General features: G+C 45.1%; 3 protein-coding genes across 3 annotated transcripts; 2 read left to right on the top strand and 1 right to left on the bottom strand.

Moving 5' to 3' along the window:
- Positions 1–4,202: 4,202 nt before the first annotated feature.
- VDAG_10527 (lectin-B) lies at positions 4,203–5,006 on the top strand (the record flags this gene model as incomplete). The annotated part of the gene is made up of 1 exon (XM_009659605.1): positions 4,203–5,006. The coding sequence occupies one exon, from the start codon at positions 4,203–4,205 to the stop codon at positions 5,004–5,006; it is 804 nt and encodes a 267-aa protein (XP_009657900.1).
- Positions 5,007–8,334: 3,328 nt separating this feature from the next.
- On the top strand, positions 8,335–8,963 carry VDAG_10526 (uncharacterized protein; the record flags this gene model as incomplete). The annotated part of the gene is made up of 2 exons (XM_009659604.1): positions 8,335–8,564; positions 8,636–8,963. The coding sequence occupies 2 exons, from the start codon at positions 8,335–8,337 to the stop codon at positions 8,961–8,963; spliced, it is 558 nt and encodes a 185-aa protein (XP_009657899.1).
- A 670-nt stretch (positions 8,964–9,633) lies between these two features.
- Positions 9,634–10,427, bottom strand: VDAG_10525 (uncharacterized protein; the record flags this gene model as incomplete). Its single annotated transcript, XM_009659603.1, has 3 exons — positions 9,634–9,758; positions 9,844–10,210; positions 10,275–10,427. The coding sequence occupies 3 exons, from the start codon at positions 10,425–10,427 to the stop codon at positions 9,634–9,636; spliced, it is 645 nt and encodes a 214-aa protein (XP_009657898.1).
- Positions 10,428–13,690: the final 3,263 nt, after the last annotated feature.

The following is a 13,690-nucleotide window of genomic DNA, read 5'->3' as shown; positions in this document are numbered from 1 at the left end:
TTTTATAGATTATATAATAAGGGAATTCCTTATTATTAAGCTTATATAAGAGTCCTAAAGTATTTAAAAATAAAATAATACTCTTACGATTATTTATAAAGTATAATCGATAAGCTTATATATAATAACTATACTATTTATAGGATCGATCTTAACTTCTCTAGCTCTAGCTATTCTATATTATATTAAACGTAATACTAATTAATATTAAAAAGGCTTTACTATTTATATAAACCCTAATCTAATACTTCTACTATACTTATAAGCTCTAAATAAGTAGGGTATCTAATAAGTCTTATAATAGTTAATTCTTAATTAATTCTTATCTACTACCTATATAAGTTAGATATACCTATTTACTCTTAGCGATTATATAAGCTATAGTTTATATATTCCTAAGAGTAGTGGATCCTAGATATCCTAGATATTACTATCCTAACTATAGAGTTCCCTAATATTAGTTTAATAATTAGGGCCTAATCGGTATACGTTTATAAATATAAATATCTATAGAATTAGTATAATAGATACTAAAGCACTAGTAGAAGTACTATAGGGATAGGGAATATATTACGTTTTAACGAGGATACCTAGAAATATTATATTCCTATTCCGATCCTAATATACTACTTCCACGTACTTTTTAAGGGCTAAAAACCGATAATCGTTATAGAAAGAGAGTCGTAATTACCTGCCCTAAGGGCTATAATAATACTAATAGCGTCGCCTACCGAGGCTCCCGCTAAGCACTTAGTACCCTCATTGCTATTACTATTATAGGCGTTCAACCCCTCGCTATCGTCGTCTTCTATCCCCTTTGATAGTCGTATAGATTCTAACTAAGCTATAGAATTAGAAGATTTATAGTTATAAAGCTAGGTGCATCGTTTATGGGAATTTAGCTCTATTATTAATAACGTTAATTATAGGGGGCTTAATCGCTAAGAGAATATGCCCCTATCTAGTATAGTACCTATTAAATAGGGGGGAGACTCTACATATCTCTAGGAAGCCTCTTAGCCGAGTTGTATAGCTAAATCTGCTACCCGAAGTAGTATAGTTACCTCTGGAAAATGCGGAACTACTCTTTTTGGCTCCTATTGACCCCCATTCTATAGACGTTTACATTTGCAAACGTATGCCGATCAGGCCCTTAGAGCTTCTCAATCTGCTCATCTCTACACTCTGAGAGTTTCAGAGAGATCAGTAATGCTATTAAACAGTGAACAGTTATTACAAGAAGAGGTGAGATTAGTATTCTACTTTAAAGTGCCTACTTTCAGCCAGCTCCAGGTCTCCATACACATCAGCCCTGTACGTGCCTCACTTCCCAAAGAGCCATTCACTTTGGTATGGTGATGACATTCACCCCTACCTCCCCAGGGTGATCACTTAGTATCTCCTGGGAAGCACATTCCCTGGAATCAGATGAACTTGGTCAGCTCTGCGAACAGCAACTCGAATTATTTCAACGCGATGGACTCGACAAAAACGGGCGGCTGTGCCGCGCCGGTGCCAAAGGTCGCCCATCAATCGACAGTTGATATCTACAATGTTGTCAATGCTGAACCGACACAGCCTCGCTAGATATATGTTGACGAACTTGGTCCACGATTTACGGCCCATGGCTTCTCGCACGTATGTTTAACTTTCCAAGGGGGCTGGAAGGGTGTCACGAGAATACTGATCCCTGGGCTTGAGCTTGAGATGGGTGCTCGACCAACGCCTGACATTGCCACAAATATGACACACAGAGTGTATAGAAGGTTCTTTATCCGTGGCCGGGTGGTTTTGCTGGTGACTTGGAGGGACGTGGCCCATATTTACCGAATCGTGAGCAGGTCCTCGCTTTGCAGGCGATAGACCCGGTCGCCACTTCTACCACCGGACAAGCACATGATACGCTACTATCCTGTAAGATACATTTCGAAATTAATTTATCTCATACATGTAGAAGTGTTGCAGGAATGAGACGGTGGGAAGTGTGTAGGTGCCGCAGTACCGTGAATCGAAGAACGGCCTTGGTAGAAAGAGGTACTATGTATCAAGTATATGATTCGGGATTCCCACCGGCACTTCTTAGTGCGAAGAAAAGGCAACGACAATACATGTAGTAGACGACTCGTCTACCAATTCAAGTACCTGGGGGTCAAAGATTAGGCTCATTTGCGGACACCGCCAGAATAGAGATTGATGTGAGGGGGTTTGGGTCTCATCATGAGTCGTACACACACCAGCCATGCCGCTTCGCCGACGCCCCTGAGCTGCCTAGGCACGACGTCACAGGACAACGGGTGGCGTTTTTCAGGTTCGGCATGTTAAAACTCACCCATCACAAATGCATCAAAAATGGTAATCAGATCCGGATGGTTTATAGGCGCACTGCTACTGTATCAAAAAAATTGATGGCGACGATGGCGAACGATGAAGCTCAAAACAGGCCATGGATGTACGTGTGCGGACTGTCCACATGGCTTTCCACTGCCACAACCAGGCATGGGGAAAACATATGAACCGGCGTCGGCTCCGACTGTAGAAATGAGACAATACGTCACTTGCCGCGACTGATTGTTTCCCCTTTCCGGCCAATTTTGTAGGGACCACAACTCCTGCCGCATCGCCGCGTCTCGATTGTTCGTCTTATTGATTGCATGCGACAGGGACACACAAGTAGAGGGACAGAGAAAAATTGGATCTGCTACTAAGTACGCGTAGCCAAGGCGCGTCAGTGCTGCCTTACGTGGGCAATACGTAGTATAATAAGGTAGTTAAGGTCTCATAAAGTCTAACAGGTAGGGGGAGGGGAAAAGGGGGCGATCCCCACTGGAAAAACAGCGAAAGGTAAAGCATAGGCGCATAAGAAGGCTTCATTTTGCGCTGGCCAATGCTGATACCAAAGCTTGTGGGCTGGACAGGGCGAGGGGAGATTTAACGTGTTAGTTTGGGGGATCAAAATATGTTCTATAACGGTTCAGCCTTCTTAGAACTTGCAACGGAATCGCATATCTTGTGTCGAAAGCCTAAAGAGAAATAGAAGCCACTGACATCTTCGATGGAACTGCTTTCGCAATCCTTATTGAGAGCACATGAAGCCAATGGTCATGCAAGACGGCGCACGAAGTAGCCCACGCCCACGGTTCCGGGCAACCCGCGCATCCACATAACGCGCAGGGGGGCAGGGACACATGGGTGCGGGTACTGGCATGGTATCATCGAGTAAGGTTAAATTACCACACGATGTACAAGAAAACTGTGTTAGAGTTTAACTTTCTCTTTGAAGCAGGCGGGCGTTGGACGGGGCTAACCCCAATTCGTTCATATACTTTTCTCACACGCGCGCCCCTAGTCTCCTCCAGCCACGCACGACCACTGGTGCCAGAGCAGAGAATGAAACAGGTGCAGTCTTGTCTCCCCCTTCCGTATCTTTCGAGTGAGCGATTAGTGCATCTACATATGTCGTGGTATTTGTGAAAACCCTTGCACAACTGAGGTCTGTCTTACGAAGCCAGAATAGCACATCCACTGATGATAAAATTGGGCTCTCGTTCAGGTTCGAGTTGTAACGTGTGATCCAATTGGAAGATATCTGGGCTTGTCCAATAGTCCCAGACTTTAACGCACAATCTGGGCCGATGTAAAAGTAATACGACACAAGCAGCACCTGATATGTTCCATCTATGGCATTGTGAGGCTTCGCCCATATGTTTTGCATCAGCACGTCTCGATGTAACATGGTGAGGCTCCGCAAGTCCACGCGATATAACGCCCCATCAGTATGATTGACAGGACAACACACAACGGATGAACCCGACAAGCCGACACTGCCGGAGGCGAGCAAACTTAACATTTCGAGAGTCATTGCTGAATTACGCTTCCGGCATCCCTTCGCCTCAAGCTTTGCAGACGGGTCAGTGCCAACGTCGGGCTGGCTGGGTTCCTGCGACCTGCGATTGCCTCCAAAATGCCCTTAAACCTAAGTGCTGGCCCCATTTTGCATTCCTCTGATCATCTTGATTCGATCATGCTCTAGTCTTGTCATCACTCGCTTATATAAAAACTTCGAGCTTCCCCGACTTTGGCTCCCACTGTTTCCTTTTCTCCAAGCCCCGTCGACACAAGTCTTTAAAAATCGTTTCGACAAGTTCACTGATCCACCAGTTCATACACCATCCATCAACCTTAAGTGTGAAAAGAGGTCCACTATGCGTCTCTCCGCCGCTCTTACCGCTCTGCTCGTGGCCTGCGCCGCCGCCACACCTCACGGCAATCGTGACGCTTGCCCGGCCAGGAACCCCAAGAGTTCTTCCACGACTACTAGCAGCAGGCCAGCCCCGACTGGTCCCTTTTCCGACGACGCCTCTTGCGGTGGCCCCAAAAACTTCGTCTGCCGCGCTGGGAATTGCTGCTCTAGTGCAGGCTTCTGCGGCGTCACCGCGGCCCACTGCGAGGCCGGGTGCCAACCTGGATTGGGTGATTGCGGCTCTCAATTCGTCAAAGTCACGACCGGGCTTCCTGGCAGTGTTTCGACAGACGGTACATGCGGCCCCAAAAACGGCTTTTTGAAATGCCCCACAGGCAACTGCTGTTCGCGATTCGGCTTCTGTGGTGCTACAGACCTACACTGCGCCCCCGGGTGCCAGCCCGACTTTGGTTTCTGTCCCACACCCACCCCTGGCAGTAATGTCTCGCCTGACGGCACCTGCGGTGGCTCTAACAAGTTTGTCTGCGCTAAAGGGACCTGCTGCTCTAAGAGTGGCTTCTGCGGTACTACTAAGGACCACTGTGACGCCGGCTGCCAGTCTGATTTTGGTGACTGCGGCGATGCTTTCGTCCCCACCCCGAGCGGTACTCCGGCCCCCGGTAGTGTCTCTACTAATGGCAATTGCGGTGGTGCCAACCGCTTGATGTGTCCTCAAGGCAACTGCTGCTCCCAGTTCGGCTACTGCGGTGCCACGACTGACCACTGCGGTGCTGGCTGCCAGCGTGCCTTTGGTATCTGCACTTAAGGTGCTTAAAGCGGCGCGAGCGACTGTGTCTTACCTTGGTAGGAGCATGGCTGATGCGGAGCGTTGGAGATGGGTTAAGGTAGAATATTAAAAAAGCGTCATAGAGAAGCTGTTAATGTCGTCTGGAGTATCTCGTGGTTAGAGAACCCTTTTTGTCCTCTGCCCCTCTTTGTTTCCCCTGGGCTTAGGCTTTTTTGTAAACCTTAATTGTGCTGTATGTAACCCCCTTTTCTCGGTCGAAGATGATAATATTTCCTTCCGCTTGGTACATGCGGATGTACTTGGTCTCTTTTTGGCCCGAGCCTCTTTGACTACTTTTCTCTTGTGGCCCTGGGCAAGGGTTTCGGATTGGGCGCGGCTTGCAGCCTTTTGTTCTACCTCTACCCTTCTAGACCTCGCTTTCGCAGAAGCCGGACAATACCATGTGTCGTCACACAAATCCCGTCTCAAAGGTTCCAATGCCACGATGCTCACGAACCAAATTTTGAGACCATTCACATAAAACAGCGAGAGATCATAAAGCGCTATTAAAACGTAAAGATTACCTTGGATTTTGAGACCGAGACGCTCCGCTCTTATATCACGTCATTTATTGGCATGAGAGCAGTATCTCGAGATCGCCGATACTGATGCGCTAGGACGCCAGATCCACAAAATAGTGAATTGTGATGAAGAGCGTTTGGTAACCATCTACGTCATACTGAAGTAGGGCCAGTGAAGACCTCATCTGATCAGGGCCATAAAGCAGTCATTCGAGAAAAAGACAGGTCCTTGGACGTGTGGCGTAGGATTCATGATGTGAGCACCTTGGAGGTCCTCACGACGAGTCTAGCTAATGTCCATTTCCCTGATCAGCCACCCCTAATCACCTTATCGTTAAGCCACACCTTTGTGCCCTGTCCGATTTCAATACAAGACAGCAGCCACCAGAGGACCGCTAGTGATATTTAGGTTGGCACGTTTGTGCTGGATAGATAACACGACTTGCTCGTAATTGGAACATGTCTGAGAAAGACATCGAAATGTTTCTGTTGGAGACGATTCGATGAATTGTTCCCAGACACTAGTGTTGGTCTTCCCGAATCGAGCACGCAGGAGCCGATGGGCAGTCACAATTTTGTTGAGAGCAAGCTCAAGCATAGAATGTGGGATGTGTTCTCGGGGTTGGAGGTAAAAGAATTGATGGAAGCAAACGTTGATTTTCGGCTGATGGAGGAAGAATATTTGCTGAATTGGCGAAAGACGGACAGCCTGGTAGACATGCAAAAACACCCGAACGCTGGAATCTTTGCCCGCAGGGCTGGGACCTGACGGCACTAGCATCTGGGCAGCCGCGACCTCTGGGGATGGGGCTCTCGCGATACATCTTTTGGCGTGCATGCTAGCCAGAGTATGGCAGGGCCACAAGGCTATCTCAATTTGGGTCGAAATTGTTGAACGCCGGAAGCAGCAAATCCCCGACGAGTTTCAGGCGACAAACATGGCGTCGACGGCCGCGGTCCTAGCAGCGAAGCAGACCTTCAGTCGACAACAACTGACCGCCTGGGATGCAAGTGCTCGATCTTAGATCCAAATCGCAGACGCACAATTCAGACGGCAGCAGATTCAGTTAACACTGATCGTCGATAATATCAAATCACCAGTGAACTGCAAGCGCAACTCGTATGAGAGCGTGCTGGAAGCATGGATATCGGGAATGACAGGCATGGACCGTCTCGCCCAGGATCTATCGCAGAGGATTCAGAATGGTGCGCTCCTCCTCGCCATGCCAGCATGGCATCTTTATCCGGATATGGAAGTGCCCGTCAAAGACATGAAGTATGTCCGACAGAATGATGAACTGATGGGTGGAGCTGTCGTTACGCTTGCGGGCTACCGTACCACCAGCGATCAAGGTGGTGTCACTTGGTCTCTGCCCTTATCTCGCATGCGCTATTATTCCCGTCGAGAGTTTACAGAACGGAAAATATCATCTGACACCTCTCGTACTACCATCACGGAGTTATGGATCGTCGTGCTTGGCATTGCCATTTCCTCGTGGGAAAAGGCTTGCCCAAGCGTTCAGGACGGTTGTGAGTTGATCATGGAACTATCGAAACTTGTCAACACCGAAGCATCATAAGGTTGCTTGGATCTACCACTTAGCAAATGCAGCCAAAGAGTACGGCAATGCTCGTGACATCGACCGAGGTCAGTCTGCAAAGCTCTCCGGGCTTGGAAAACGACGATGCAAGAACTTCCTACCAAAGCTCCCAGTTTTTTTCGTTCTGGGTAGCTTCGCCAATCTGCTTGACATGGTCGATGACGATGATTATAAATTTCTTAAGCTACGTGTAAGGGTCCTGAACGTGGTCCTTTCGCTAGGGATGACCTGATTCTCCGCATCCAAAACGAACGCACATCACATCATGTGGTGCAAGAAGGTTTGAGAAACTGTCCAAAGAGATACACACGAAACCTCGGTTCTGACATCTAAAGATCCAAACACCGTCCTATACCTTCACTGATGGACATTTCTCAGGTGTCATAGAGATAAATCATGCTGTACTGGAGATGATTGCGGCTGTATCGTACCAGGCGGACCACTCTGTGCCTGTAGGCTATCAAAGCTCGGGTGTCGACTGGACTGTCATTTCGACATGAAAGCAGTCATTTCCTGCACGACAAACATGTTGACTTCATCCCAACTCGAAGGTCTGTCTTTCTATGACGGATTGCATCCGGCGAAGAACCTGACCCAGAGCATTTGGAGCAATGATCCCAGGAAATTCGCAATGAATTGCGCCGAAGAAGTCCCAAAAACATATAAAGGTTTTCTGGGCATGACTTCGGAGATGGCCTTGTTCGTTAAACATGGCGTCACCCTCGAAGGTGATCCTAAGATGCAGCAATCGAGTATTCGTTTTGTTCAGTCCCTATTTTCATCTGGCAAGATTAACTCCAAGACACTCATCCCTCATATGCGACATTGCTGGGTAAAAGAAATGAATATGGGGTACTTCGCGTCCGACACGATACCTGATCCGATCCATGCCCTGGAATATGTCAACGAAGTCTATTCGATATTGAATGGGGCGACCATCGACGTTCAAATCTTCGCTGGCTGAGTCTCTCTTGAGTTACAACTGGGTCTCTTCACTCCGCGCCCGATCGAGAGAGTCAAATTCTATCTATCACCTGCCTTTGAAGGGGGTTGCCGCAGTGTCGCAACGTCCAATTGGATTTGCAGCTCACGTAGACGCCGGGTCACCATTTTTCGAAACAGCATCATTTTCAAGCAGCGTGGGCACGGCCGACTCTGGGGTTTTATGCCACACATGGGCACAGGATGTGCGGTGTGACTTTTGCTTGCATTGCCATGATGGAGACCGGGTACATGAACATAAATCCAGAGATGCTGAAAGACGTATTGGCTGCATCGTCAGGAGACTACATCTTTGTTGCTTCCTATGTGCTGACAGATCCATCAGAGTCAGAAAAGCAAGGCTCCATAGAGCGAGTCTTCGGAAATCTTGGCCGGTCCGAGGTCACATTTCTACTTCCGCCTTCCCAGCCAATGTTAGAAAAGTGCGACTTGAGGTCTGGCGCTTCATTAATCACGACTCATTCGATGGCAAGTTTATCGACAGCTTGACGAATACATCACTGCATCTGTCATTCACGAACTACGAAATGCCACTAAATGTCGGCCCAAGAGCCCTGTGCGACACGCTTGCAGTTTTGGTGGAGTCGCTTGTGTCCATTATGACGGGGGCAAACATATCGGTGATTTGGACGTACTTGTCCATGTTCGCCAACAAGCGTTTGGAAATTGTTTGGTGTGAACACTGCCAATCCGAGGCAAGCGATGAGATGACACAGTTCAAGGGGCAAAGCGAAGTCATCTCTATTGGTAGCTGGGCTGAGCTCTTCGATTTCCCCATGAGAGCTTCGATCGTACGGGCTTATGGAAATTGAGATGCGAGACTGGCTTTGGCGTCAGCAAGCATCCAACAAGGGAGATCTGTTCTCCTTTTACCTCAAAAACCATGCCGGAAGTGTTTATCACTTGCCCTCGAAAGAATTCCTTATGATGTAATCATTATCTAGCCTTGTGTGTTATGATTGTTACTTGTTAGACCTATTAATATTACGTAGGCCTAGTGTCACAACCAGAGAATTCAAGCAGGACCGACAGACGACCCAGAACGATAACACAGCGAGGACGATAGGATATTGATGCCAGGCATCAGGTCACATGACAGGATCACTATTATATTAGTATTTCCGTGGCCTGTGTTCCAACGTGACAGGATCACCAACCAACAGTGAGCTTTCCAAGATGGGCTCACCACCTAACAACAAGGACAGGTTAAACAGGTAAATAAAGACGGGCATACTGTACCTGAAATTACATTTTTTTCTCACGATAGTAATTAACGTTAGTCTAAGTTGTACTTCATATTCATATCGACGAGTGAGCAACGCCTTGCGATGTCCTATCGCCTCAGAGTCACCACCCAGGCTTCTGCTAACAGCAACCCTAATCCTTTGACAGCGTTTCCCTCTTTGGAAGCTGCCAGGTCGTAACAAGCGCCTCCCCATCTTTGTGCACCAATAATACTCACGTTTCACGACCACGAGGCTATCAGACCTTGCCGGCGGTACGGGGAGGAATCTCGTCCATGTCAGGAACAATGCCAAGGTACTGGTTACCAAAAGGCCACGACTGAGGGCCACCAGACACCGTAACACCGCCATTCTGGCGCTCCACTGTAATAAGAATCCAGGTCAGCACAGTCCATCCCAAAATGGGTCTCCTAGTAGAGGGGGGGGGGGGGGGGGGTGGGGGACTCACTGTTGTTCCAGTACGAGTAGCCCTTGTCCTTGCACTGCTCGTTGCGTCCGCAGATGCTCGAGGAGCCGATACCACCCGCGTTCGGCGAGGTGATGACGACGGGCGCAAAGGGGCCGGGCAGGCAGCACCTGTTGGACTGGTGGTTGACCGTGTACATGGTGCTGGCGGTGCGCCAGAAGACGCAGATGGTGTCGTCCGGGTCGCCGTAGCAGGTCTGCACCTCGCCCGACTCCTCGTACTGCGAGACCTCGAGGCCGGCGCTGATCCAGCCGGCGCCGCTGATGCTGGCGCCGAAGCTGACGACGTTGCCCTCGACCTCCGACTTGGAGATTTCGCAGCCCGGGTTGCCGGCGCAGCTGTGGGGCTTCTGGGAGGGGGTGGGTCAGCTGTCTGGGTCGTTGGGGGGTTGGACTGCGGAAAGATGAACTTACGGTCATCTGCTGGAAGAAGTAGACCTGGTGGGGGTCGGGGTTTGGGTGCTCGGTGACGATGACGTCGCAGCCGGCAGGGCAGAAATTTTGGGGGAAGGGGCTGGCGGAGACGGCGCCGGCGAGAGCGAGAGCGGAGATGAGGAAGTTGATCATGATGAACGAGAAGAGGTCGCGGGGGAGATGTTGGTATGTGGAAGAAGATATGGAGGAGGATTTGAGTGAGGTAAGTAGAGGAGTTAGTGACGGCGAGGGTGCTGTGGGTAAAGGAGGTGTTGTCGAGGTTGTTGATGCTGATGTTGAAACATGATACTCAATTTGGAGATCATTTTGGGTTCTTATATACTATTTTTCGTCATGTTCGATCTTCACGACATGACCAACTTGTTGAACGGAGAGCATGAGGTCCGATTCGTGCACGTGGAACAGCATGGTAGTTCGATCCTTCATCGTCATGGACCCATGGTTCTTCATCCAGATCCTGTGGGATTCAGAATAACTCGAAGATCCATCGACGGTAGTAGCAAAGTGAGCTAGGGTCAGGAGATATGTTGCCTGCACAAGATGTTAAAGCCCAATTACAGATACACCAAAGGGCTGAGCTTCACCTCCACTTCGAGGCGGAAGCTTGACGCAGGGATCCTTCTCTAGGTGGACCCTGATTTCTAGAGCATGTTGGGCCTAGCGGGTTTGCCCCGAACAGGTGCTATTTTGAGGGTATACCATGTAAAGTGGTGCGGTGGCTGGGTCGTATCCACCGAAATCAGACGCATTAGGCATCTTTTGTGAAGTTGTACTACTGATCCTGGCCTCATTAAGCAACGTGTGCAGTCCCCCGACGGCCGTGATGTCGGTTAGCGGAAGTACTCGCTCGCAGTGGCAATTCATGTTTCATGCTATTCGCTGCAGAGCCGTCCACCCCGGATCTCTTTGTCTTGGCTGATCCTCCGGCCTGGAAAGCTTGAGGGTAATAAGGATTCGAGTGACGTAATTAAACCATCTGACTCAAGAAATTAGATCAAGCTTGTTTTCATGACAGAGGGTATGTTGCCATTGTTGCAACATGTGACGAGCCCTACGGCGGCAGTATTGAGGACAACCAAAGACTCGGCGTCGTCACGCGCGCATGGCGGGATGAAGCCCAATTTAGGTGGACAGCAAGCTTGAAACTATAGCATAGTTTTTTGTGGTACTGACATCTCGCTTTCTCTCTCACGTGTGAGGCAAATGTTATGGACCTTCTTGTGAGGAAATAATAATGGCAAGCGTATGTCATTGAGAAATGTGCACGCCTACGACTGCCCTTTCCAGCGCTGAATCTGCCGATCGCCTGAATCATTCAGCGAATCTGCTATGCTCGTTCATGTGCTGAACAGGTGGTTCGTAGCATCAGGCACGCCCATAATCTGCAAGTTTCCCAAGCAGGACGACTCGGCCGAATTAAGTTCAGGTAACATCACGAACAATTCTATTTAAGGCCTATCCCTTTAGTGCTGGAATTCGGCCTTTATATAAACAATACACTACCTCAGAGATTTAATATACATCGAAGCAGGTACTAGAACAGTATATAAGGGCAGGTTCGTCTTTAAAATATAGGTAATGTATAGTATCTAAGTGTTACGGGCACAGTGGACAGGCAACCAAGTGGATCCTATTACGTGACCGCAAGTCGGTGATCACGGTCCTATAATTATCGATAGGGATCACTTTCCCGTAATTACCGCTAGATAATTATAGTATAGTGATTACGGAACTATAATAATTAGCTTTTATAAATCCTAATTATATAATTAAGGATTATAATATATATAGAGAACCCTTATATCCTCTTATAATAGGGAGGGATATCTTAATATAATATTATTATTCGAGTATTTAAGATCTAAGATTATCGGTCCTTATAATTATAATTATATTAAATAATAATAATTAATTTAAATAAGCTAAACTTATTATATATTATATTATTAAAAGAATAATTAGTATTTTAAATAATAAAGAGAATTTTTATTAGAAAATTCTCTTTAAGAGTTCTAATAGTCTATTTATTTATTAAAGCGTTAAAGTAATATTCGGAGATATTCTAGCTATTTATTATTAATAAATAAGAATCTTATTTTAAAGAGGCCTTATTAATAGTAGAAGAAAAGAAACTTAGTTTAGAATTTAATAAGATTTTATAATAGAATTTTATATTATCCTTAAAAATAGCCTATATTTAAATAGAGTAATAAATATTTAGGAATAATTTTATAAAAGTCCTAATATAATAGATATTTAAGTTAAAACGTTTTCCTTAAATTATAGACGATTAATAGAAAATATATAAAAAAGTAATTATTAAAAGAGGGGACCTAGAAACCTTTAAAGTATTAATAAAGAGCTATAATTACTAGAATATAAATACCTTAATAAGTAAAATTATTAAGAAATTAAAGAGATTATAATTTTTATTTTTAATTAAATAATAGAATTTAGGGTTAATAATACTAGAAAAGCTAATAATAAGACCTATAATTAAAGAAGAATTTAGAATTAGAATTATTATTTTAGGAAATATATCTTTTTATAATTAGCTATATAATTAAAATACTATAAACGAATATTATTAATAACTATTATAGGTATAGTAGATAGGTAACTAGGTAGATCCTATTATATAACCGTAAGTCGGTGATCACGGGACTGTAATTATTAATAGGGATCACTTTCCCGTAATTACTACTAGATAATTATAATATAATAATTATAGAACTATAATAACTAGCCTTTACTAATCCTAATTATATAATTAAGGATTATAATATATATAGAGAACCCCTATATCCTCCTTTAATAAGGAGGGATATCTTAATATAATACTATTATTCGAGTATTTAAGATCTAAGATTATTAATCCTTATAATTATAATTATATTAAATAGTAATAATTAATTTAAACGAGCTAAACTTATTATATATTATATTACTAAGAGAGTAATCGGTACTTTAAATAATAAAGAGAATTTTTACTAGAAAATTCTCTTTAAGAGTTATAATAGTCCGCTTACTTATTAAAGCGCTAGAGTAATATTTAGAGATATTTTAGCTATTTATTATTAATAAATAAGAATCCTACCTTAAAGAGGCCTTATTAATAATAGAAGAAAAGGAACTTAGTCTAGAATTCGATAAGATTTTATAATAGAATCCTATATTATCCCTAAAAACGGCTTATATTTAAGCGGAATAATAAATATTTAAGAATAACTTTATAAAGGTCTTAATATAATAGATATTTAAGCTAGAACGTTTTCCTCGAGCTATAGATAATTAATAAAAAGTATATAAAAAAGTAATTATTAAAAGAGGGGACCTAGAAACCCTTAAAATATTAATTAAGAGCTATAATTATTAGAATATAAATACCCTAATAA

The sequence above is a fragment of the Verticillium dahliae genome, genomic scaffold, assembly GCF_000150675.1.
Source record: "Verticillium dahliae VdLs.17 supercont1.45 genomic scaffold, whole genome shotgun sequence".
Taxonomy (NCBI): domain Eukaryota; kingdom Fungi; phylum Ascomycota; class Sordariomycetes; order Glomerellales; family Plectosphaerellaceae; genus Verticillium; species Verticillium dahliae.
The sequence above is the reverse complement of the archived record's forward strand: the minus strand, read 5'-3'. Positions and strand labels throughout refer to the sequence as shown.